This window comes from Mauremys reevesii, linkage group 2 (genome assembly GCF_016161935.1).
Source record: "Mauremys reevesii isolate NIE-2019 linkage group 2, ASM1616193v1, whole genome shotgun sequence".
NCBI classification, from domain to species: domain Eukaryota; kingdom Metazoa; phylum Chordata; order Testudines; family Geoemydidae; genus Mauremys; species Mauremys reevesii.
The window spans coordinates 230,892,803-230,916,208 of record NC_052624.1 but is presented as its reverse complement, the minus strand read 5'-3'; the positions used below and the strand labels follow the sequence as shown (position 1 = coordinate 230,916,208).

Here is a 23,406-nt window from a genome sequence, read left to right as displayed (position 1 = left end):
GGCGGGGGAGCATTCACTATTCAGTAGGTCAGTTTGTCTTTTGGATGGGTTGGACAGTGCTCTCTGCAGTCAGAATCCATGGCTGGTTGTAAGTGATTTCTGTGGGATAGAATGCTATGCTGTCATTTCTGAACGTATTTCTTTGCGTAACAAACTATGAGCCTCCAACGTTACCTTCTTGGGTCCTAGGCAGATCAAAGTATTCAATTACTTGCTGACATTCTGATAAAACTGTGGCTGCTTGCGGGAGGAAGGCTCTTCAGGTCCTATTCATCACTATTAAATTACTGATTAACTGCAGCATGAAGCTTTATGAGGGTCATGATTCTTCATCATGAAGGTCTAGTAAAGCTTATTTGTAAATTACACTTACAAATGAGAATCCAGATCAGGAACTCTGTTGCATCCTCACTTTCTTACCCTAATTTTGGTATTTGCAAGAAACATAACAGTTGAGATGGGACGTATTGTAGAGCAATTTGGGGTAAATAGTGTCAAATTTAAATTGTGTCAGTCATCTGTTAATGTTACATTTCTTGCTTCGACCATGCAACTCCCAGTATATTTTATATATTTGTTTCCTCTTTATTTTAGGAAGGATTATATGGTTTAGAAACAGTTTAGAAGTTTTCAACTTTAAAAATTATTGGAATAAAATATTGCTGATAAGTCATAGAGGGTGAAGCTAGACTTTGATCATTTTTTTCCTTTAATGGCTCTGTAACAAAAATATGAAATCCAGATGAAATGCAAGCAGCAGATATGAACCAGGTTTTTATTTCAACTATGGCATTTTCTTCCAGTTAGAAAATTAATATTCCTCCAAAAAAGGCACTCTCTAGAAGAAATGATATGTTAGAGCTCTGAACCATGAAAGCACCTGAATTGCTGCAGATGCCAGCAATGCAGTGGCCCTGCATCTCTGGGAAGAAGGTTATTCTATTCCACAAAAGCCAAAAAGAGGCATAGAATGGGCTCCACAATACTGAACAGTGGAGAAGCTTGAAGGAAACAATGCTAGTGTAAATTAGCTTCCATCTATCGCAAGCGAGGTTTAGCTTTTTCTTTTATTTTTCCTTTTATTTTTATTTTCCCCGTATCCCATTTGTTAATCAGAGAACAAATCCCCCAGCATCATTCCCATGAGAATAACTGCCTTATGAAAATTGGGCTAGAAAGAGTCACAAAGTGGTGGGCAGGGTGTGGAGTGACACCTACTCACAGTGTATAGAGGGACACATGCATACTATGCAGAGAGGCAGCTGGTCTAGTGTATAGGGTACTGGACTGGTGTGTGTCCCAGGAGATGTGGGTTATATTCCTGGCTCTGCCATTGATCTGCTATGTGACCATAGGCCAGTCATTGTGCTCTTTCTGCCTCTGTTTCCCCTCCCTTTCCCTATTAACAGGGATTTTTTTGGTGGAATTAGTTATTAGAAGTAGGAGTAGTTCAATGAGTGCACTAGAGTTTATAAATGCTGCCTGGGCCTAATTTGGATCTCCATGAGGTAGGGATTACAGGCAAATAACCCTATATGGGAGTGAAAAGAGAGTAGCCGGGGAGGAGGAGAAGCTTGAGGGGTTAGAGAGAGATAATTTGGCCGAGGTCAAGTAAAAGGGAAAAAGGCATGCATGGAGAGCTAGGGGAAGACAGGGGCCCCTTCTGTCAATCTAATGACTCCCCCTGAATAAATTATATTACCTCACACAGTCATGCTAACACGCACACACGAACATGCACACACACATAGCCATATACCACTTTCCTCATGGCTAGGAAAATGGGAGATAGGGCATCACAAGGGGATTTGATCTAAGGACAGAGAGAAAAAGATACCTGGGGAGACTCCTGCACATTTTGCAAGCTCCACGTGGATTCCTGTCAATGATAGTTCTAATTCCCAGGCAAAATCATTTGCTAAGCTGGATTCAAGGCTGTAGATATACATTTAGTTGCTTAAAGCATGGTGTACTCGGAAAGGCTGGTATGATGAAATGGCATTGTAGGGTAGCTTATGTTGTCTTAATGATTTCTTGTGCAAAGCCGTTGCCTTTAAATTTTGCCCATAGTTACATCCAAGCTAAATTAGGGCCAGATCTGTGCCCTGCCTTCTACTTGAGGACCTGGGCACTAAGTAAGGTTTTACTGGAATAACTGAGAATAGAACTAATAATTTTGTTGATGAAGCATGAGCTAGAAGAGCGTTTAGCTCTCTTGCTCTTAAAAATCTGTGTTGACTCTGCCATGTAAACCAGAGTAAAAAGTTGTAAAAACTTTTCTGTCAATAAAGTAACTAGCTGCATAGCTGAATACGGACAGAGTTGCTAAGTAAGAAATCATTCTTATGCAGTCACTTTTCAAAGCAGAATTCTGAGAAGAGGCCATTGGGAGATGTCTGGGAACCCAGCAGGGTTGTGGGGGAGGCAGCCAAGCAATTTGCTGGCACCTTCTTGTGGCGGATGTCCAGTGCAGGTACTCCGTAGGGAAGGGACACAGTGACCCGATAAATGGCCTGGTAAAGGATTTTAAAAGGAGGTGTTAGTTAAAGAAATGGAATGGGGGGTGGTGGTAGGGGCTCCTATGAATGGTATGGCAGGGAACCAACCTCCCTTTCTTACAGCCCACCTTAATCCTCCTGTGAGGGAGAGGGGTGGATGGTAAGGTCCCAGCAATGGCTTGGCTGGGGGACCTGGATGGAAAAAGAGGGGGAGCTGGCAGAAGCCCCTCAGGTATTTATTGAATGAACATGGAGTTTCCTGCACTGTACACTTTTATCTGCTGTGTAATTCCAGACATCTAATAATAAAGTTATGGCCTGATTAAAACAATATAAAATGTCTCCCATCCTTCTTTCGGTATAGCCAGACAATCACTTTTCAGAGCAGAATTTTACTTTGAGAAAGAAATTAGAGCTGGTTGGAAAATAGGGATTTTTTTCCAAAGAAAATTTCAGTGAAAATTGAAGAAAAAGTTTTTCTAAATTTCCAGTTGAAAATTCTGATTTTTTTTTTGAGGGAAAAAATGAACACTGAAAATAATGTGGATTTTGGCTGAAAAAAAAATTTATTTGTCAGGTGTTCAGGTCTTCAAAATACTAAAACTTTCAGCTGAAAGCAGACACTTTCCATGAAAAATTTTGTTTGGTTGAAAACCCAAATTTCCATCACAAATATTTTGGACAAAAAGTTTTCAACCAACCTTAGAAGAAGTCCATTAAGAGAATGCTTCAATTTTTGCCTCATTCAGATCATTCTGAAAACTTACTTCTGCAACCAACAAACCCCATGGCTCTCTAAATTGTTCTTATAGATACGTTGGTTCTAAAGGATTAAGAATCCTAGGTGTGCACAAAGTTGCATGGGGACTCATTGGGTGATCTGTCCATGACAATATCTTCTAGTTTGTTACAGTGGCTTTTATTCCTTGGGGACAGAAACAAATCGGTGTGTGTGTGTGTGTGTTTATATTTACACAAAAAGACAGGTAGCAAATATTTGTTAGAAGATTGTGTTTTAGTGGTATTTTGTGACTAATGTGTGTGTATGTGTGCATGAATATTAGGAGCATTTAGATTATTTATAATTTATACTTCTAGTTAAAACAGAACCAATGAGCAGCAGTGAGATTGCTACGACTACAGCAGATGAGTCTTTAGACAATTTCTCAGGATCAGGTAAGAAAGAAAGATATTTTTCACTTACTGTTTTCTTCCCCTCTTACAGTCTAAATACTGTATGCAGAAGTTAAAAATAAAAGGTTGTGTACAGTCTGTAGCTCGCACAGTCTATCGGGCCTGATCTTACACACCTTACTCAGGTCAGTGGGAATTTTCCATGAGTAAGAAATGTGAGATCAACTCATTGAGATCTATGGATAACATCACTGGGAGCTCCACTCAGGATTGGGGCAATATTATGGCTCAAACTGTTTTTTGTTTTGTTTTGTTTTTGTTTTCTGATGGCTAGCAGATCCACATCTGCATGCACTAGTTTGCATTGTGAATGGGATAAAAGTCTAAAATCCTCCTCCTTGCTTGCTTACCTTTATGATGCCTTCTGAATTCTGGCTGCTCCCCCAAAAGTGCAAATATTTACATTTTCCATTTGTGCCAATAGGTCTCTAAAAGGTGGAGAAACGGTGCATATTAATCCAAAATATGTGAATTAACACTGTTATTTCTATATTACTGTTTTTATTGTGCAGAATTTGGACCTAATTCTGAACTCATAAGTTATGGTCATGATTGCAGAGATGCAATAGAACTATGGTAATTACAGTGGTATTTGCAGACTCATGTCGGCTTTAAAGATTCACTTCAAAAATTGACCAGATGATGTGTCTTGATTGACTGATATAAGCCACATATGTGTGTGCTGATATGCTAAAGATTGGCCAATAATTGCTTGTAGTACCTTCAAGCACATTCAGAGATCTAAACTCAAGATTTTGAACTTAAGAGGAATAGGGATCAGTTGTACATTACACTCCTTCCCCTATGAGCCTCTCAAAGAGGATAGATTCTGGCTGTAGCTGGCCAGCAAACAGTTCCCTAGTAGAGGGTAACTGCCAACTGGCAAAAACCCACCAGAGGCAACTCCTATACTAGACCACACATTCACTCTTCTCAGTGTAGGGTATATGTGAAGGGTATGTTGGAGGTAAGATGAGGGGTGTGACGGAGCCTTGTGTCGAACCTCTAGTAGTATAAGGTATGTAGGCGTAAGTTTCAGCAGATCCTAGACAAGCTAGATGCTTGGTCTGCACCAGATTGAGTAGATATAACTGGTTCCATGACAGCCTCTGCTGTACAAAACAGAGCTTGAATGAGGGAAATACTGAGCCTATCATAATTGACTTTAACAGTCCTTGGAATACTTGGGTGCCAATACACTACCTTCTCTGAAAGATACTGTCTTAATTTTATGTCTCCATTTTTTCACAGCTGTTTGAAAGCACGGTGTGTGAGAACACTCTTAGACTGTACATTATTTACAGAGATTATTGTAAAATATATGTCATGTAGATTATACAGCTGGGGTGTATTTACTTTGAGCTTGACACAAACGATATAAAGATAAGGGAAAACAGGAAAAAAAATTCTTTGCTATCTTTCTTGGTAATGGTCACTCAGAAATAATTCTGTAGTACCGAGAACAAATCTGCATGCTTCATAAGGACAAAATCAGATTCTGCCCAGCTTGACAGTCTTTGGAAATTATATCAGGTGGTACATTGCTCATGCTCTATTTGATTCCAAGTGCCTGACAAAAGGCATGTAATTTTCTGGTTGGTTCATACCAGGAAAGAGATTTTACGGTGATCTCACAACCTGAAATTGACCTCTTCCCTATGAGGGACTCAAAAGAGATCTTAGGCATAGAGAAGAAGTGGGACCCAAATAGTAATCAGAGAGAAGGTGGCTTTCTTCTTGGAACCTCTAAAAATAATAGGGACATACAACTGGAAGGAACTGTGACACTATGCCCCATATTCTTCATAGACACATTATTGTGATACGAGTATGGCATAACCATAATGTGTTTTGTGCAAGATAAGGTTTGTGAGTTATCGTTGAAAAGGTTATGATTTACTGAATATGATTAGCCTATTTGGATGCATGTATCTTTTTGGTATCTGAAGTTAGGAATATTGTCTGTGCATCAATTACAAATGTGTTTACACCTGGGGAACGCCCACTAAGCAGAATGCAATCAGTCTAGGTGGTTGGCTGGGAAGGGCCATTGGGGAGAACAATAGGTCTTAGAAGATGCTTATCTCCCACCGGGGAGCCTTCCTGAGGATACTACAAACAGCCTCCGAGTCATGGCTGCTGTGTCCCTACAGGGGCATGTGACCAAGTCATCTGGTACTGGACTCCATCATAGAATATTAGTGTTTTTCCACTGACTGGATGTGGGAATCAAACTGGGAGACAAAGGATTCTCACCATATGCAAAAGCTATTTAAGGCAGGGGAGTGACATCATCATGATTCTTCTCTGATTCCCCACCAAAGGAGACACTTGGAACACTTAAGAAACAAGGACTGAACTGGGGGAGAAGGGCTGAATCCAGGCAAGAGGGATTTCTAGCCTGTGAAATTTCTATACCTGGGGTTTTAAGCTGCAAGCAAGTGCAGCTTGCCCTTGAGAATCTTTGCAAACTGCCTAAACCAAAAATTAGGAGAGAATTTGCTACTCATCTCCAATTTTTTTAGTATATTAAGCTTAAATAGCATTTTTGTTTTATTTGCTAGGTAATCTGATTTGATCTGTTTGCTATCCATTATAATCACTTAACATCTATCTTTAGTAGTTAATAAACTTGTTTTTGTCTAAAGCCAGTGGGTGGAAATCATAACTGGGGGCAGAAAGCTGTTGAATATCTTCCATTGAGGGAGGGGGCGAATTTCATGAGCTTATGTTGTACACTTCCCTGTGTAGTGCAACACAGTATAATTTTGGGTTTGCACTCCACAGGGGAGTGCATGCCTTAGGAACTGGGAGGTGCCTTAGCTGAGCCTTTCCATTGAAAGCTGATCTCCGCATCTGTTTGCAGCTGCAGCTGGGTGTGTCCCTACCTGTATGTGTGCTTGAGGGGGCTTGAAGGCCTGTCACAGCAGTACAAAGTAGAGAGCCCAGGCTGGTGAGCCAGGCGGGTTCAGGGATACCCCAGTTCCAGGTGATACCCTGCAGGGAGGACACAGGAACCTCTTGGATCCTTCAGTCCAGTCCTCTGCTATCTTTACAATTTGTCATATAATCCCATTCATAAATTTATCAAGCCCTGTTTTAAAGCTAGTTAGATTGCTTGCCCTCTCTATTGCTGTCGGGAGGCTATTCCAGAACCTCACTCCTCTAATGGTTAGAAACTTTCTTCTAATTTCCAGCCAAAGTTTACTCATAGCCACTTTATACCCATTTGTTCTTGAGCCATCCTTGTCTTTTAGTTAAATAACTCTTCTCCCTCCCTTATATTTATTCCTCTGTTGTATTACATCTCCTCTCAGCATTCGTTTTGCTAGACTAAACAAGCCAAGATCTTTTAGTATCCTCTTGTAAGACAGGATTAGTTGTTAGTCTTTAAGGTGCCACAAGTACTCCTGTTTTTTTTGCGGATACAGACTAACACGGCTGCTACTCTGAATCTTGTAAGACAGGATCTCCAGTCTCCTAATCATCCTAGTACCCCTTCTCTACATCCGTCTCAGTTTGAATTCCTTTCTTGAGCATTGTATGAAGTATTCCAGATCAGGTCTTACCAGTGCCTTGTTCAGTGGCATTAATATGTTCCCACCTCTAACAGAAATACCTTGCCTGATGCAATTTAGGATCACATTTGCCTTTTTCATGGCTACACCACATTTGTAGCTCATAGTCATCCTGTGATCAGCTAATACACTCCCAAAGTGTATGGCCTTGCATTTTATAGTATAATGATGAGCAGAAGGCATAGCTGACCTTCTTTCTCTTTAGTGCCCTGAAAGGTTGCAAATAATTTAATCTAGTTAAAGATCTTATATGAATTTTAAACTTCTGTGTTAACAGGGTTTGGTTGTGGGGTTACAAATAGGAAGTTGGAGCTCTTAATCTGAGCTTCAGAACAAAACACTTGTTAGGTTAATTTCTTGGTCTTACACACTTAACAGTGTTTCATTATGACAATATGCTGTTTCATTACGACATCTTTATGAAATACTGAAAGATATCAAAATCTGAAAATGGATTAGAAATAAGTATATAGTGCAAGGAAAGAAGCTAAAAGTGGAAGCTGTAGTATAGCCTTTGTACAACAGAATTATTTTAAAAAGAGACACGTGCTATGAAGTTACCTGTATGTTTTCAATAGGAAACATACTTAGAATTTTGTTATGAAATACAGATCTTGAATACAAAAAGTAAAAACTTGGACAAATTGCTCAGATGGAGTACAAAAGAATAGCAAAAAGTATGGAGGGACAAAATCAGAAAGGCTAAAGCACAAAATGAGTTACTAAATGAGTTACACCTAGCAAGGGACGTAAAAGGAAGTAAGAAGTAGTTATATAAACACATTAGGAACAAGAGAAAGACAAAAGAAAGTGTAGGTCTTCTACTTAGTAGGGAAGCAGAGTAAATAATGGATGACATCAAGAAGGCTTAGGTGTTTAATGCCAAATTACTAAACAATCAATTTGTAAGCACCTAGAGAATAATAAAGTTATAATAGCTGACCTGTATTTGTCAAGAACAAATCATGCCAAACCAACTAATTTCCTTCTTTGCCAGGTTTACTGAGATAGGGGCTATTATAGGGAAGCTGTAGAAGTGATATATTTTGATTGTAGTAAGACTTTTGATACAGTGTCATATGACATTGTCATAAGCAAATTAGGGATATGCAGTCTAGATGAAATTACTGTAAGATAGGTACAGAAGTGGTTGAAAGACCATATTCAAAGAGTGGTTATCAATGGTTTGCTGTTGAATTGGGAGGAGATATCTAGTGGGGTGCCATAGGGGTCTGTCCTGGGTCTGGTACTATTCAACATTTTCACTAATGACTTGGATAATGAAGTGGAGAGTATGCTTATAAAATTTGCAGAATACACCAAACTGGGAGGGGTTGCAAGCACTTTGAAAGACAGGATTAGAATTCCAAATGACCTTGACAAATTAGAGAATTGGTCTAAAATCAACAAAATGACATTCAATAAGGACAAGTACAGAGTGTGACAGTGAGAAAGAAAAAATGAAATGTACAACTACAAACTAGTGAATAACTGGCTAAGTGGTAGTAATGCTGAAAAGGATCTGGGGTGGGTGGGGGGGAGGGGGCATAGTAGATCACAAATTGAATATGAGTCAACAATGTGATGCGGTTGTGAAAAAGGCTGATTCATTCTGGGATGTATTAACAGGAGTGTCGTATGTAAGACATAGGAGGTAATTGTCTCGTTCTGCTTGACACTGGTGAGGCCTTCTGGGCACCACACTTTAAGAAAGATGTGAACAAATTGGAGAGAGTCCAGAGGAGAGCAACAAAATTGATGAAAGATTTAGAAAATCTAACCTATATGGAAGAGTTACACAAACTGGGCTCACTTAGTCTTGAGACAAATAGACTGAGGGAAATAATTGGCTTAAACTGCAGCAAGAAACATTTAGGTTGGATATTAGGAGGAACTTTCTACTATAAAGGTAGGAAGGTCTGGAATGGGCTTTCAAGGTTGTGGAATCCCCATCACTGGAAGATTTTAAGAACAGATTAAGCAAACACCTGTCCTGGATGGTCTAGGTCAGTGGCTCTCAACCTTTCCGGACTGCTGTACCTCTTTCAGGAATTTCGTTTGTTTTGTGTACCCCAAGTTTCACCTCACTTAAAAACAACTTGCTTACAAAAGCAGGCATAAAAATATAGACGTGTCACAGAATACTATTACTGAAACATTGCTTATTCTCATTTTTACTATATAATTATGAAATAAATAAACGATAAATATTGTACTTACATTTCAGTGTATAGTATATAGAGCAGTATAAACAAGTTATTGTCTGTATGGAAGATTTTTAGTTTGTACTGATTTCACTAGTGCTTTTTATGTAGCCTGTTGTGAAACTAGGCAAGTATCTAGAGGCAAATATCTAGATGAGTTGATGTACCTCCTGGAAGACCTCTGTGTACTCCCAGGGGTATACGTACCCCTGGTTGAGAACTACTGATTTAGGTTTACTTGGTCCTGCTTCAGTGCAGGGGGCTGGACTAAACGACCTCTTGAGAGCCTTCCAGCCCTACATTTCTATGAGTGTAATATTCTAAACATTAATAAAACATTGTGCTGGCTTATCGTAAACCTTTGAAAATATGGAAGGACATGGTTTCCAGTGGCAATCATTTGAGAATAATTTGTTTCCCTTGAAAATGTCTGCCTGCAAGCAAAAATAAATTATTGCTCTGGAGTTGTACAAAGAGGGGCAATTTAATCAAGCATTTAATTTTAATATTGAGCATTCCTATACTGGTACCTGTCCCTATTAAAACATTACTTTGTAGGTCAGAATATTAATGATATTTGGACTTATTTAAAACCTTGTTAAAATTCTGAAATTCTGTTAGCAAAAAAGTAATACTTAGCTTAGATGTGCGTGTTTACATTTTGATGTGCTTTCCTTTCTCCTTGGGGCAGCAATTGGAAGCAGTGGCTTCAGCCCAAGACAAACTCATCAGTTCTCCCCACCACAGATTTATCCTTCCAAGTAAGTTATCTTCTTTAAATAATAATAATTGAAATAAATATGCAGGTTTTAGCCTCATTTAGAATCATAATTGGGTTCTTCTGTTAAATCAAAATTTAACCCAAAGCTTGTTCTTGAGAAAGTGTGTGTTTTTATTTTATTTTAGCTGTTTGTATTTTAGGCCTGGTCTACACTGGGGGGCACGGGGGGAGGAGGGGATCGATCTAAGTTACGTAGCTGAAGTCGACGTACTTAGATCTACTTACCTTGGTGTCTTCACTACGGTGAGTTGACTGCCGCCACTCCCCCGTCGACTCTGCCTGTGCCTCTCGCTGAGCTGGACAGGAGTTGATGGGAGAGCACTCAGGGATCGATTTATCGCATCTAGACTAGACACGATAAATCAATCCCTGCTGGATCGATCGCTGCCCGCCGATCCAGCTGGTAGTGAAAACATACCCTTAAAGATTTTTTAAGAACTTCTATTCTCTCATGCAGTCTATGACCATGTGCTAATCAAGCTAATATAATAAGGCTGTCAGTTAACACAAGTACTCATATGTCTTGGTCTAATACAAATTCTATTTTCTGTCATTTATAATCAATAGCAGACCATACCCACATATTCTTCCTACCCCTTCCTCACAAACTATGGCTGCATATGGGCAGACGCAGTTTACGACAGGAATGCAGCAAGCTACAGCTTACGCTACATACCCACAGCCAGGCCAGCCCTATGGAATCCCTTCATATGGTGAGTAAGAGTCAGTATCAATATTTTTTTTAATTCTAGGGTAAACATGTTTACCCAGAAGGCTATATGACCCTTAGAAAGTGTTTTCTCTGTGTTTAATATGACAACTGTTCATGAATGTTTGTAGTCAAAAACCTATATTCAGTTCCCTTTCGGTGAAGTGGGGAAAGCTTAGAATATGTATTACCTGGAGTCTAATTAAGAATGTACATGACAAATGTGTCTTAGACAAATCCATAACAACTCTCATGGAATAGTTGCTTTTACCTTTTTGTTTTTAATGGTACCTTTACTAGAAACCATGGAAACAGATAGGTTAAAGAGATGCATTCATCAAATGTTTTATGTTAGAAATGGTCAAAGGGGAAATGTAAAATTTAAGGAGCTAGTACTGCCCTCTCTTACTCCTGTTGACTTCAGTAAGAATTATGCAGTCCAAGTGCATTAAAGGGTAAATTGATAAATACAGGGTTGATCCTCAACTGGTGTCAACCGATCAAGCTCTTCTGATTTATATCTGCTAAGGATCTGACTCAAGAAGTCTAATTTGAGGAGTTTTGGAAATCTGCCGTGGTGGAAATTGAAATAAATGCCATTAAGGCTCTAAAATGCTAACATGTAATCCAATTGCATTTTTCATATTGTCCCTATATGTATTGCATATGTTGATATATATTATAAAATAAATAGCTATAAACATAGTTCATATATTTCAACTCTTTTCTGCATATTTTAAACATCTGAAACATTTCATTGGAATATTTAAAACATATTTTCAGTGATAATATATTTTTCTTACATATATTGTAAATGTGTGTTTCTCTTGTTTGAGACTTCTATTGGTCCTTGGCTATCTGTGGTGGGTTGGGCAGCCCAGATGGTGGCTTATCTTGTTCCCTTGGTCTTTCTGTGTGAAATCCTAGACCCATTAAAGTCAGTGGTAAACTTACATTGACTTCAATGGGGCCTGGATTTCACCCTCTCAGTTTAGCTGCCTCCATGTCACCAGTGCTCTGTATGTGAGTTGCTCTATTTGGACTCTGCTTGCTGGTTTGGCTAGCATGCTTATCTAGTCTCTAGTTGTCGTCCTCCCCCCCTCCCCCTCCCCCGCCCCGCCCCCGCACCCCATCCATCCACTGTGCCGAGGACTTTAGTTATTTTTGTCTTGCACATTTTGCATTACAGAACTACTTTTTACAACTGAAAAACTGGCTAAGTGATATGTCTGTCTTCATTTTTTGTTTTCCTACATGTCCACCTCAGGGCTTGGCCAAGGTTCTTTTATCTATGTATCTTGTTTAACAGTAGTATTAAAAAGCAAGCATACTGTGGGAGTGTGGGAGTTGACATTGTGAACAGATACATTTAAGTACATCTTTAGGCCCCAGTCGTGCAGTCTGTGCTCATGTGAGCAGTCACACTGAAGACAATGGGACTGCTCATCTGCACAAAGCAAGCAAGATCGGCACCATAGTAGAGTCAAAATTCTCCTCCCAGGTTTGCAGGTGAATCCCATTTTCTGAATTGTGTACTTTGTCTTTCTCTCTTTCCATGCTTATGGGTTCCAACACTTGTAGAATGAACAAAATAGCATAGTTAGGGTATGTCCTGCTCATTTGAAAGGAGAAAATCTGCTTTTTAGGTCACTTTCTCTCTCTCTTTTTTTCCCCCTTAAAGTCTGGAGGAGGTCTACACGTAAAACTCTGCAGTGGCGCAGCAGTACTTTGTGAAGATGCTACTGTGCTGACAGGAGAGCATCTCTCATTGGGTTTGTTAATCACCTCCATGAGAGGCAGTAACTATGTCGATGGGAGAAGCCCAGGGGCGGCTCTAGCCATTTCGCCGCCCCAAGCACGGCAGCACGCAGCAGGGGGCGCTCTGCCGGTTGCCGGTCCCGCGGCTCCTGTGGACCTCCCGCAGGCTTGCCTGCGGATGCTCCACCGAAGCCGCGGGACCAGCGGACCCTCCACAGGCACGCCTGCGGGAGGTCCACCGGAGCCGCCTGCCGCCCTCCCGGCGACCGGCAGAGCGCCCCCCGCGGCATGCCGCCCCAACCACGCGCTTGGCGTGCTGGGGCCTGGAGCCTCCCCTGGAGAAGCCTTTGGGGATTTTTCACACCCCTCAGAAATGTATTTACACTTCTGTAAGTTTATAATGTAGACCTGGCATGGGACTTACTGAAAAGGCACTTTTCAAAATTTGAAAGACTGTGTTCTCTAAAATCTAGTTGGGATTTATTAATTTTTTTGTCACTTTAAATTGAGCTTGAAAATTAATATCTCAGCCCTTTCTCAGCTTCCTTGATTGAGGCAGTTATTGGGAAGGTGCTGCTCTGAAGGCATAGGGAGCACCACTCAGAGCAGTACTTAAGTGTCTGCCAGGAAGAGGCCCAGTCTCTCTGTTTCTCACCTCCTACATCTCCACCATGCTGAAATCATGGAAGCAGGAAGTGGGGTGGAAGGAAATACCACTGACAAGTAGCTCCTAGGGAGCTGCTGGCTCTGGTACATCTGCAAAGCTACTGAGAAGGCTGGAGAAGTGTAGCTTTTCATTTCCTGAGGCACTCCACTGCTGTCTGCCCGTGTGTTTTCTTAGTGGCATATTGTAAAGGCTTCATTTACCAGCTTCTTCTCCCCCTAGATCCTGATATGATCCCTCCCCCATTGGTGATCCCTCCCCCTTTCTTTGCTTGTCTGGATTAGTGAAGAGAAAAGGAGAGGGTAAGGGAGCACGAAGAGCTGGTAAGTGAAGCCACTGGAGAAAAGAAGACAAGGAGTTGTGGGGTGTCAGGAGGTGAAAAGCTCCTCTCCCTGCTCCTGAGAAGTTTGCAGGAGGGCCAGAACTGGAAGCTGTCAGTGGCACATTATCTTCCAGTTGGCATCCACCTCCTGCTTCCTACCCGCTGCGTCCCTTGTCTGCCCCATGTCGGAAGGACGCATGAACTAGGAGAAATGCGCTTTGCACACACTCAGAGGCTGGGAGTTGAAGCAGGGGCTAAAATTTCTAAACTTGATTTCAGTTTAAACTAATTTAAAAAAAAATCACATGAACATTTCAGGGGTCTTTCAAATTATGAAAGATGAGGATAACGTTCCTGGGAATTGTTGATACCAACACTATAAAGTGGAAGTTTCACAGTGAGACCATATGTCAAATTCATCATTATGATTTAATTGCAGGGTGAAATAGAAGCGGAAAAGGAACAGCAAGGGGAAACATCCCTTATTTAAACACAAATTACCTTGGCAGTTATTCAGAAGGAATTAGAAAAAAGTGAAGGGCCATTCAAAATGGGTGTCTCAAGAGTGCATGAAAAATATGCAGTCATGCATATCGGACTGTTTGGGGCATATAATTGCATATTGTACAATGTAATGACTTTTTGCACCTCCCTCCTTCATACATCATAGGACATAAGTTTTTAAGACTGGAACCAAAAGGTAAATGAATTTATAGTTTGTCATTTACAAAAGACTACTACTCATCCACACTTTGATTCACCCCAAATAATGATGACCTCTGAGCACAGACTGCTGCAATAAGATCTGAGACTGGTCTTACATTACTCGTATTACTACTATATTGCTAAGACTATTATTTGTGTAAAATATGCATTATGAAATATCACTAATAGCTAAAATTAAACTCCGGTGTCCAAATAATGTACTTGTTGTGATGTCTGTTCCTGATACGTGTTGCTTTTTCATTTAGGTCCTGATCCAAAGCCCACTGAAGTCAATGCAAGTCTTTCCATTTCAGTAGGCATTGGACCAGGCTGAATTTTGTTAGAGCGTCATTTTTAATGGATTTCCCTGTCATTAGTGCAGATTAATGAAGCTTTGCTGTATCCTCCCTGTTTGAGAGCTCCTCTCTAAGGCATATTTAGCATCCTGTATATCTATTTTGGTCTAGTGGTTAGAAACAGTATATATTTTACAATGCATACCAACTTTGAAAAGGCATATTATGTGCTAATGGGCCTAATTTAATCACTTTTTAAAGAGGATTTTCTTTTTATAATATGGTAAAAGCCTCTTTGGAGCTCTGTAACCTAAATGTAGGACTGTTGATCCTTTATCCATAAACATTGCACAATGCAAATCTCAATTGTTATGTAATGAAAAAGAGTGGGTTATGTTACACGTCATTGAAACTATATGAAATTGGTATTCTGCCATCTATGAAATTCATGAACTTATGGAAATGTTAGTTTCTGACTGAGCTGGCAGGAAATGAATAAAAAATTATGCAACTTTCTGGAAAGGGCAACTTGCCATATATTCATTTCTCTTGCAAGTCTTGATTTTTAAAAACGACAGCTGAAACTGTCCCTGGTGAACTTAAATTTACATGCAGCTTCTCCCTTGCCTCTACTGCACATACCACTAGCATCATTACAAAAATGCATGCAGTGATTACTAACTAGGTGTATGTTTAAAGTACTGCTAGTTATGTGATTTTATTGTCTGTCGGTGTTTGACTATGAACAAATAGATTTGCTATCACTAACTGATTTAGGTGCATTGTGGGCAGGCATCAAGACAGAAGGTGGATTGTCACAATCACAGTCACCCGGACAGACGGGATTTCTAAGCTATGGGACAAGCTTTAGCACACCTCAGCCAGGACAGGCACCATATAGCTACCAAATGCAAGGTCTGTATACATATGTATTACCATTTATAGTATATTTCATTGTTCTATTCATTTTTCCTTTTAGAATAAAACAAATATCAATTTAGGGTAGGATTTTCAAAAGTGCCCAGCATTGGCCTAACTCTGCTCTCATTGCTGTCAGTGATAAAAGTCCCACTGACTTTAATGGGAGTAGAGTTAGGCCAACCCTCAGTGCTTTTGAAAATTCCACCCTTAATGATTAAACTAGCAATTTAATGTAAATATTCTATTCTTATTTCAACAAATAATTTTGTCTTCATAAATAGTGCACTAATGTGCTTCCGAGCATAGTACTGGAAAAAAATGTCATGATTATGAATATAGGAAGTGACAAGATTTAACTTAACACCTGAGTCTGTTTTCTCTATCCGTAAACCAGGTAAATATTTTTTGTCCCTTTCAGAGCTTTTGTCAGAGTTAATTAACATTTTAATAGTATTTTGAAGGTGTAAAGTTTTGTAAGTGCTAGCTAATATTGTCAATTTTTTTTTCTAGATGCACTTATTTGTTTCTTTTAAATATGTCATTAAAATACATTTTTTTCTGTGTTATAAATGTAGCATTCATATTCCTACCTCTGTTATTCACTGACTGAGTGTGACTAGTTCTGGAATCTGACCATCCATCTAGGCCAAAATTTTTATAAGTGGCCTCTCATTTTGAGTGCCCAACTTGGGACATCTTTGACCTGATTTTCAGAGATGCAGAGTACACACTTCTCTAGCTGCAGTTTGTAGGAGTTGTCGGGGATAAGAACCTCTGAAAAGAAAGGGCCAGGGTGTCTCGGGCACCCAAAATTGAAGGCTGTTTCTGAAAATGTTGGCACCAGTTTTTATGATACCTGTTACAGTTTCTAGGTGTAATTAACTCTCTATCAGATGTTCTGAAGCAGATATGCATTACTGGATTAACTGGACAAGGCTTCATTTATGTTTGACGGCTTTTAGGGAGTATTGATCCAACCCTTAGCTCAGATACAGCAAAGCAGCTGCAGTATTGAAAAGATAATCATCTGACACACAGCTTCTTAAATATAGATCTAGGTACGCTGCATCCGAGCAGGCAGGAGACAAGACCATACCAAATAAGTATGTTTACTTTTATCTATTTGGTAATTAAAAGTTTTCTATTCTGAATGGGAATAATTATAACCAGGTTATTGGTTTCACTGTCTGCTGATAATTACATCATCGGAACTGAAGGAAACTAACTTGCTTGAGTAAGAGCTCAAAAAACTTACCAGTGATTTTACAAGCAACTCCCAGGAGGCAGATTCTATCAAGAAATCTTATAATCCATTCTCACTAGGAAATACTTGTGCTAAAGAGCATGTTGTTGTTGTTAACAGTTTGTATTTCAGTAGTGCCTTGGTGCCACAGTCATGCATCAGGACCTTGTTATGCTAGGCAGTGTATCAATACCTAACAAAAAGACAAGCTTAGGGTCAAATTTTTATAGGTATTTAGGCATGTAACACCCATAGAAGCTAGACATATAGATACAGTAAAAAATCTGGTTTTTAGAGTCTAAGATGAGATAAAACAGACTGGGGGAAAACAATGAGATGATGCTAGTTAGCATGATAAACCGTGGTTGCAGCACACCAGCTACCTAACCATTATTGAGTTTTTTTGTAGGCATCGTGGCAGAGGATAACTTTAAGGAGGGATTTGAGGGAGGGCAATGAGGGTGATTTTGCAGCTGTTTATGGGAAGCTCCATGGGAGAAAGTGAGAAAGTACTTGTTGGAAAATTTACAAATGGGTGATGGAAACTGGCATCACTGGCAGAGCGCAGGCAAGAGTCAACATTGCAGTAGTATATGGAAGATGATAGCTAGAGTGGGCATAGGCTCTGAAAGACCTTGAAAGTCCATGCAGTGAATAGGGAGCCAGTGGAGGGATGAAAAGAAAGTGATGACATGTTTGAAGTGATGAATTGTATGGATGAAGAAGAAAGGCCAGATCCTAAAGATATTATCTAAGGGTACGTCTACACTACGGGATTATTCTGATTTTACATAAACCGGTTTAGTAAAACAGATTGTATAAAATCGAGTGCACGGGGCCACACTAAGCACATTAATTTGGTGGTGTGCGTCCACGGTCCGAGGCTAGCATCGATTTCTGAAGCATTGCACTGTGGGTAGCTATTCCGTAGCTATCCCATAGTTCCCGCAGTCTCCCCTGCCCCTTGGAATTCTGGGTTGAGATCCTAGTGCCTGATGGGGCAAAAATCATTGTCACGGGTGGTTCTGGGTAAATGTCGTCACTCATTCCTTCCTCCAGGAAAGCAACGGCAGACAATCATTTCGCGCCCTTTTTCCCTGGATTGCCCTGGCAGACGCCATAGCATGGCAACCATGGAGACTGTTTTGCCTCTTGTCACTGTCACCGTATGTGTAATAGATGCCGCTGACAGAGGCGATTCAGCAGCGCTACACAGCAGCATTCATTTGCTTTTGCATGATAGCAGAGATGGTTATCAGCTGTTCTGTACTATCTACCATACCCTTGTAAATTGGCTATGAGATGACGGTTACCCGTCCTTTTGTGCTGTATCCTCTGCTGCTGTCATAGATGCCCCTGGCTGAGATCGGCCGGGGGCGCAAAAGACAAGCAGAGACGGTTACCAGTCATATTGCACCGTCTGCTGCTATCATGGGTGCCCCTGGCTGAGATCGGCCGGGGGCGCAAAAAACAAAAATGGGAATGACTTCCTGAGTCAATCCCTCCTTTATGGTATCTAAAAATAGAATCAGTCCTGCCTAGAATATGGGGCAAGCGTACTAGAGATCCAGTTTATCAGAGAACCAGAGAGCACAGCTGCTCTGTGTCAGATCCCGCAGAAATGGTGAGCTGCATGCCATTCACGGGGGGTGCTCCTGCAACATCCCCACCTGTTGATTCCCTCCTCCCCCAGCCTTCCTGGGCTACCGTTGCAGTGTTCCCCCATTTGTGTGATGAAGTAATAAAGAATGCAGGAATAAGAAACAGTGACTTGTTAGTGAGATAAAATGAGGGGAAGGCAGCCTCCAGCTGCTATGATAGTCCAGACAGGACATTAAGCAGTGTGGGGGAGAGGAGCCCAGCATCCCACTGCTATGATAGTCCAGGCAGAACAGAATTTTTTCTTTACACATGAAGGGCGGGGGCTGATGGAGCTCAGCCCCCTATTGCTATGATGAAGATGGTTACCAGCCGTTCTGTACCATCTACTGGGAATGACCAGGAGTTTTTTACCCAGGCGCCCCCGGCTGACCTCACCTGAGGCCAGCCAGGAGCACTCACGGGCTGATGATGAGGACAGGTACCAGTCCTATTGTGCAGCACCATCTGCCACAAGGCTGATGATGAGGACGGTTACCAATCATATTGCACCATCTACCACCAGTGAGGGGGAAAGAGGATACTGCAATTGAGTGCCACAGCATCGCGTGTACCAGCAGCATTCAGTAGACATAGGGTGACATTTAGAAGAGTCAAGAGACAATTTTTTCCCTTTTACTTCTGGGGGTGGGTGGGGACTGTAAATTGACGAGCTATGCCCTGAACCACCGTGGACAATGTGTTTGACCCTACAGGCATTTGGAGCTCAGCCAAGAATGCAAATGCTTTTCGGAGACTGCAGGAACTGTGGGATAGCTTGAGTCCTCAGTCCCTCCTCCCTCCAAGAGCGTCCATTTGATTCTTTGGCTTTCCGTTACGCTTGTCACGCAGCAGTGCGCTGAGTCCCTGCTATGGCGTCTGTCTGGAGATTTTTTTAAAATGCTTTGGAATTTCGTCTTCTGTAACGGAGCTCTGATGGAACAGATTTGCCTGCCCATACAGCGATCACATCCGTACGGTCCATGCTGCAGCTCTTTTTGGATTTTGATTTCGGACTGCATCGCCACCCGGGCTGATCGGAGCTCCACGCTGGGCAAACAGGAAATGATATTCAAAAGTTCGCGGGGCTTTTCCTGTCTACCTGGCCACTGCATCCGAGTTCAGATTGCTGTCCAGAGCGGTCAGTGGTGCACTGTGGGATACCGCCCGGAGGCCAATACCGTCGATTTGCGGCCACACTAACCCTAAACCGATATGGTAATACCGATATTAGCGCTACTCCTCTCCTTAGGGAGGAGTACAGAAACCGGTTTAAAGAGCCCTTTATATTGATATAAAGGGCCTCTTAGTGTGGACGGGTGTGGCGTTAAATCGGTTTAACGCTCCTAAAACCGGTTTAAACGCTCAGTGTAGACCAGGCCTAAGAAACAGCAGCAAGATTTAAATACTTCCTTAAATGTAAAGATCTAGAAAGCTGGATCAAAGACAAAGCCCAGATTATGAGGGTGAGTGACAGGGAGGATGGTGGTGGTGTCAAGGGTGACTCAGAGAAGAGCGAATTTGAAGGAAAAGATTAGAAGTTCTGTTCTGGCATGGTTAAACTTAAGATGATGGCTAGATAGCCACAAAGAGATGTCAGAGAGACAGGGCACAATTTTATTTTGACCAAAAGGAGAAAAGTCAAGAGTGCAGAGAGCGAACTATAAGTCATCAGTTAAGTCATGTTTGAATGAAATAACCCAGAAAGCAGGTAGAGAGGGAGAAGAGGAGGATGCCAAGACTGGAGCCCTGTGGGATACCTACAGAAAGGTGGCGTGGAGATGAGGGTGATCATCCAAATGAAATGCTGAAGTAGTTTTAGGGAGGTAGAGGAAAACCACAACCTTTCTAGTAATTTTGTTGTTACAGTTAAGACCTGTCTAAATGAACGCTTAGTTCATGATAGGCTGGGGTGTAAACCTACCTTACTAGCCTGAAATGCACAAAGTGTTTGTGTGGACCCTGCTACCATGCACCAATGGTTCCTTAGTATGCTTTGGTTTACCCCACTTTGAAAGCGGAGTAGATAAAAGTGCACTAGGAACTGCTAGTGCATGTCAACAGGACCCGTGCAGACACTTAGTGTAGCAGGCTTGTGTTGGGTAGAGTTACACCCCAACTTGCTGCAAACAAAATGTTCATCTTGACAAACCTGTCGTAAGAATAATATTTTACAGGATTTTTCTACACCATGTTTTTCCTTGTCATTATCTTTTTAGTTTGTCTTTTAATTGGGTTAATTCTATATTTTTAAAAACTTGGACTAGCTTAATTTTGGGGGATATAACTGCATTGGTGGGAGGGCGTGTAGTTAAGTGATAGTGCATGAAGGAGTAGAGAGGTTATTTTACTTCTGTATTTGGTACTGATGTGACTGCTACTGGAATAATGTGTCCTGTTCTGGTATCTACAATTCAAGAAGGATATTGATAGATTGGAGGGTTCAGAGAAGAGCCACAAGAATGATTAAAAGATTAGAAAAGATGCCTTATAGTAATAAACTCAAAGAGCTCAATCTATGTATTTTAGCAAAGAAGAGATTAAGGAATGATTTGATTAGAATCTCTAATACCACACAGGGAACAGATATTTCATAATGGGTTTGAGTCAAGCAGGCCAAAGGCATTACAGGATCCTATGGCTGGAAGTTGAATCTAGCCAAACTCAGACTGGAAATAAGGTGTACATTTTTAACAGTAAGGATAATTAACCATTGGAACAATTTACCAAGGATAATGGTGAATTCACCATCACTGACCATTTTAAAATCAAGATTGGATGGTTTTAAAAAAATATTTCTGGTAGGAATTATCCTGCTACTCAGGAGGCCAGACTGGATGATCACAATGATCCCTTCTGGCCTTGGAGTCTTTGAATCTATGAATTTTTCATTCTGACTTCATAGGTGCTAGGAATAAACAGGAATGTTTGTTTCCCCTTCACAATTTTGGTTCTGGAAATTCAATAGCTTCAAGATTTAAAATTACTCTTCAAGGTTGGAATTAAGCTTCCCCACACAAAACCACAGTCATAGTTATTTGTTGAGAGACCTCCAGAGAGGGAATGGATTTATTCCCCTCCCATCCCCCCCCCCCCACCCCGTACGAATGCATGGGCAGGCTGCAGGTTCTCAATGCAGCCTTTCCACGGAGGCTGAAATAGCAGCTGCTACTGCTCCTCATCACCTTAGTGTGGTTTCTGAACCACTGAATCAAAATTATAGACCCTCTGGCCTGCTCCATAAACAACTCACCAGGCTGGTGCCTCTGGTGGCATCCCTTTCTGTTACAGGTAGAGCTGCAAGATAACCTTGAACTGCCACCACACCTCCTCCCCCCTGCCCCCCTTTGCATCAGGATTACCACCCGCACCTTCAGTACATAAATTGTGTGGCGGCCACTATGCTAGCCCTTCCCATTAGGAGCAAATATCACCTGAAATGTAGATATGCTATAGTGCATGTGTGGTCAATTACACAATGCCTGGCCTGTCCATACTAAAATTCTGGCATGATGAGTAGCTGAACAATAGCTAAGGGAAAAGCTGCCAGCTTTGAAAATCATGAGGCATATGGCTGTGTGAGTATCCACACAGACATTATGTTGGTACTTGGGCTTCAGTTTGTTTTGAATTTTTCATCTTTACATTCAGAGAGCGGGAATTATTTCTTCCTAACTACCATGCTTCTCACTTTGCTTTTGGTAAGTGTTCTGAAGTATGATCCTTGAGTTCTTACTCATGTAAGCAGTCTCATTGGAGTCAAAGGACCAGTCACTTGACTAAAGACTGTAGCCCTGAGCCCATGGTTTCTGAATTGATGGTACATGTGGGAAATGCTCAGTCAGATTAAATGGAGTAGGGAGAAGGCTGGGGGTGGTGGGGTTAGAAAAATGTAAGGGAATCAAAAGTAGAGAGAAGGACCACACTTGCAGCTATGCTGTGCTGTTTAAAAATCAAAGAAATATAAGCCCTTGTCTGTATTTAATTGTGTATATTACTTTGTATTAGTGTATCTTTCAGCTGTAGTGATGTTAAATTTATGAGTGCTGCTATTCTTTTAGTTACACAGGTTGTTATGATTCAGACTATACTAACCAATGGGTTTGGGAATTCATCCATAAAAAAGTAAACGTTAAGGTATTTAGTTGTTATTATGGAGTTTAAAAATATTGTGCTGGATGGCCAAGCAGTTACTAGGAAAAATAGGGAGAGTTTGCCAAGGATTTTTAAACAGCATAAGGAAGAGAAAGAAGCCTTGGGTTTAAATAGCCCATCTGGCCTTCATAGTGCAGCTCTCCAGGGAAAAGCCCAACTTCTGCCACATATATTGTGCCCTGATGATAGACATAGCCCATGGCAAGGAGGCTGATCAAGGAAAGCAAATGAACTTCTGTAGGAAATACACAGGGGAGGACAGCATCCTGCCTATTGTAGAAGTACTGGAGAAGAGCTCTACACATGGGAGCTGCATACTAGTCCCAGCAGGTTCCAGCATTTTTCATATGCTGACTGAGATTCCTCGCTTTAATGTGGGTCCTTGTTCTTTGCAAACTAGACCTTTGACCCACAATTTACAGCTTTTATCACATTAGAAATCCTGTGGTTGGCCAGTTTGTTGCAGGAAGCCTATATATTTCATAAATATTCACAGTTCTTTGTTCATCTAATACAGGAACAGTATGCTCTGTGCCACGACACAACTGATTTAAAAATGTGGCAAAATTGAAGTATTTTAAAAACAACTTTAGGCTAGTAGCCCTGGGTGGCCCACACAGCAGTTTCTGAGAAACCTGTTTTATGTTTGTTACGGTCTGTGAGGCCCCTACCCCTCCTCCATAGGAGCCAATGCTGACCATAAGATGAAAGAGAGTTTTTTTTTTTTTTGGTGATATGTT

At 41.1% G+C, this 23,406-nt stretch overlaps 1 protein-coding gene across 15 annotated transcripts in view; it reads left to right on the top strand.

The window, feature by feature from the left end:
- Nucleotides 1-23,406, top strand: part of EYA1 (EYA transcriptional coactivator and phosphatase 1) — a 240,108-nt gene that overhangs the window by 125,307 nt on the left and 91,395 nt on the right. For 8 of the 15 annotated variants that reach the window (XM_039526538.1, XM_039526543.1, XM_039526540.1 and 5 more), the window contains 4 exons: nucleotides 3,597-3,674; nucleotides 10,166-10,235; nucleotides 10,823-10,968; nucleotides 15,487-15,624. In XM_039526538.1, the coding sequence (XP_039382472.1) occupies nucleotides 3,597-3,674; nucleotides 10,166-10,235; nucleotides 10,823-10,968; nucleotides 15,487-15,624 (432 nt within the window). The remainder of the gene's footprint in view (nucleotides 1-3,596; nucleotides 3,675-10,165; nucleotides 10,236-10,822; nucleotides 10,969-15,486; nucleotides 15,625-23,406) is intronic. The other 7 variants (XM_039526534.1, XM_039526531.1, XM_039526536.1 and 4 more) reach the window with 5 other exon arrangements.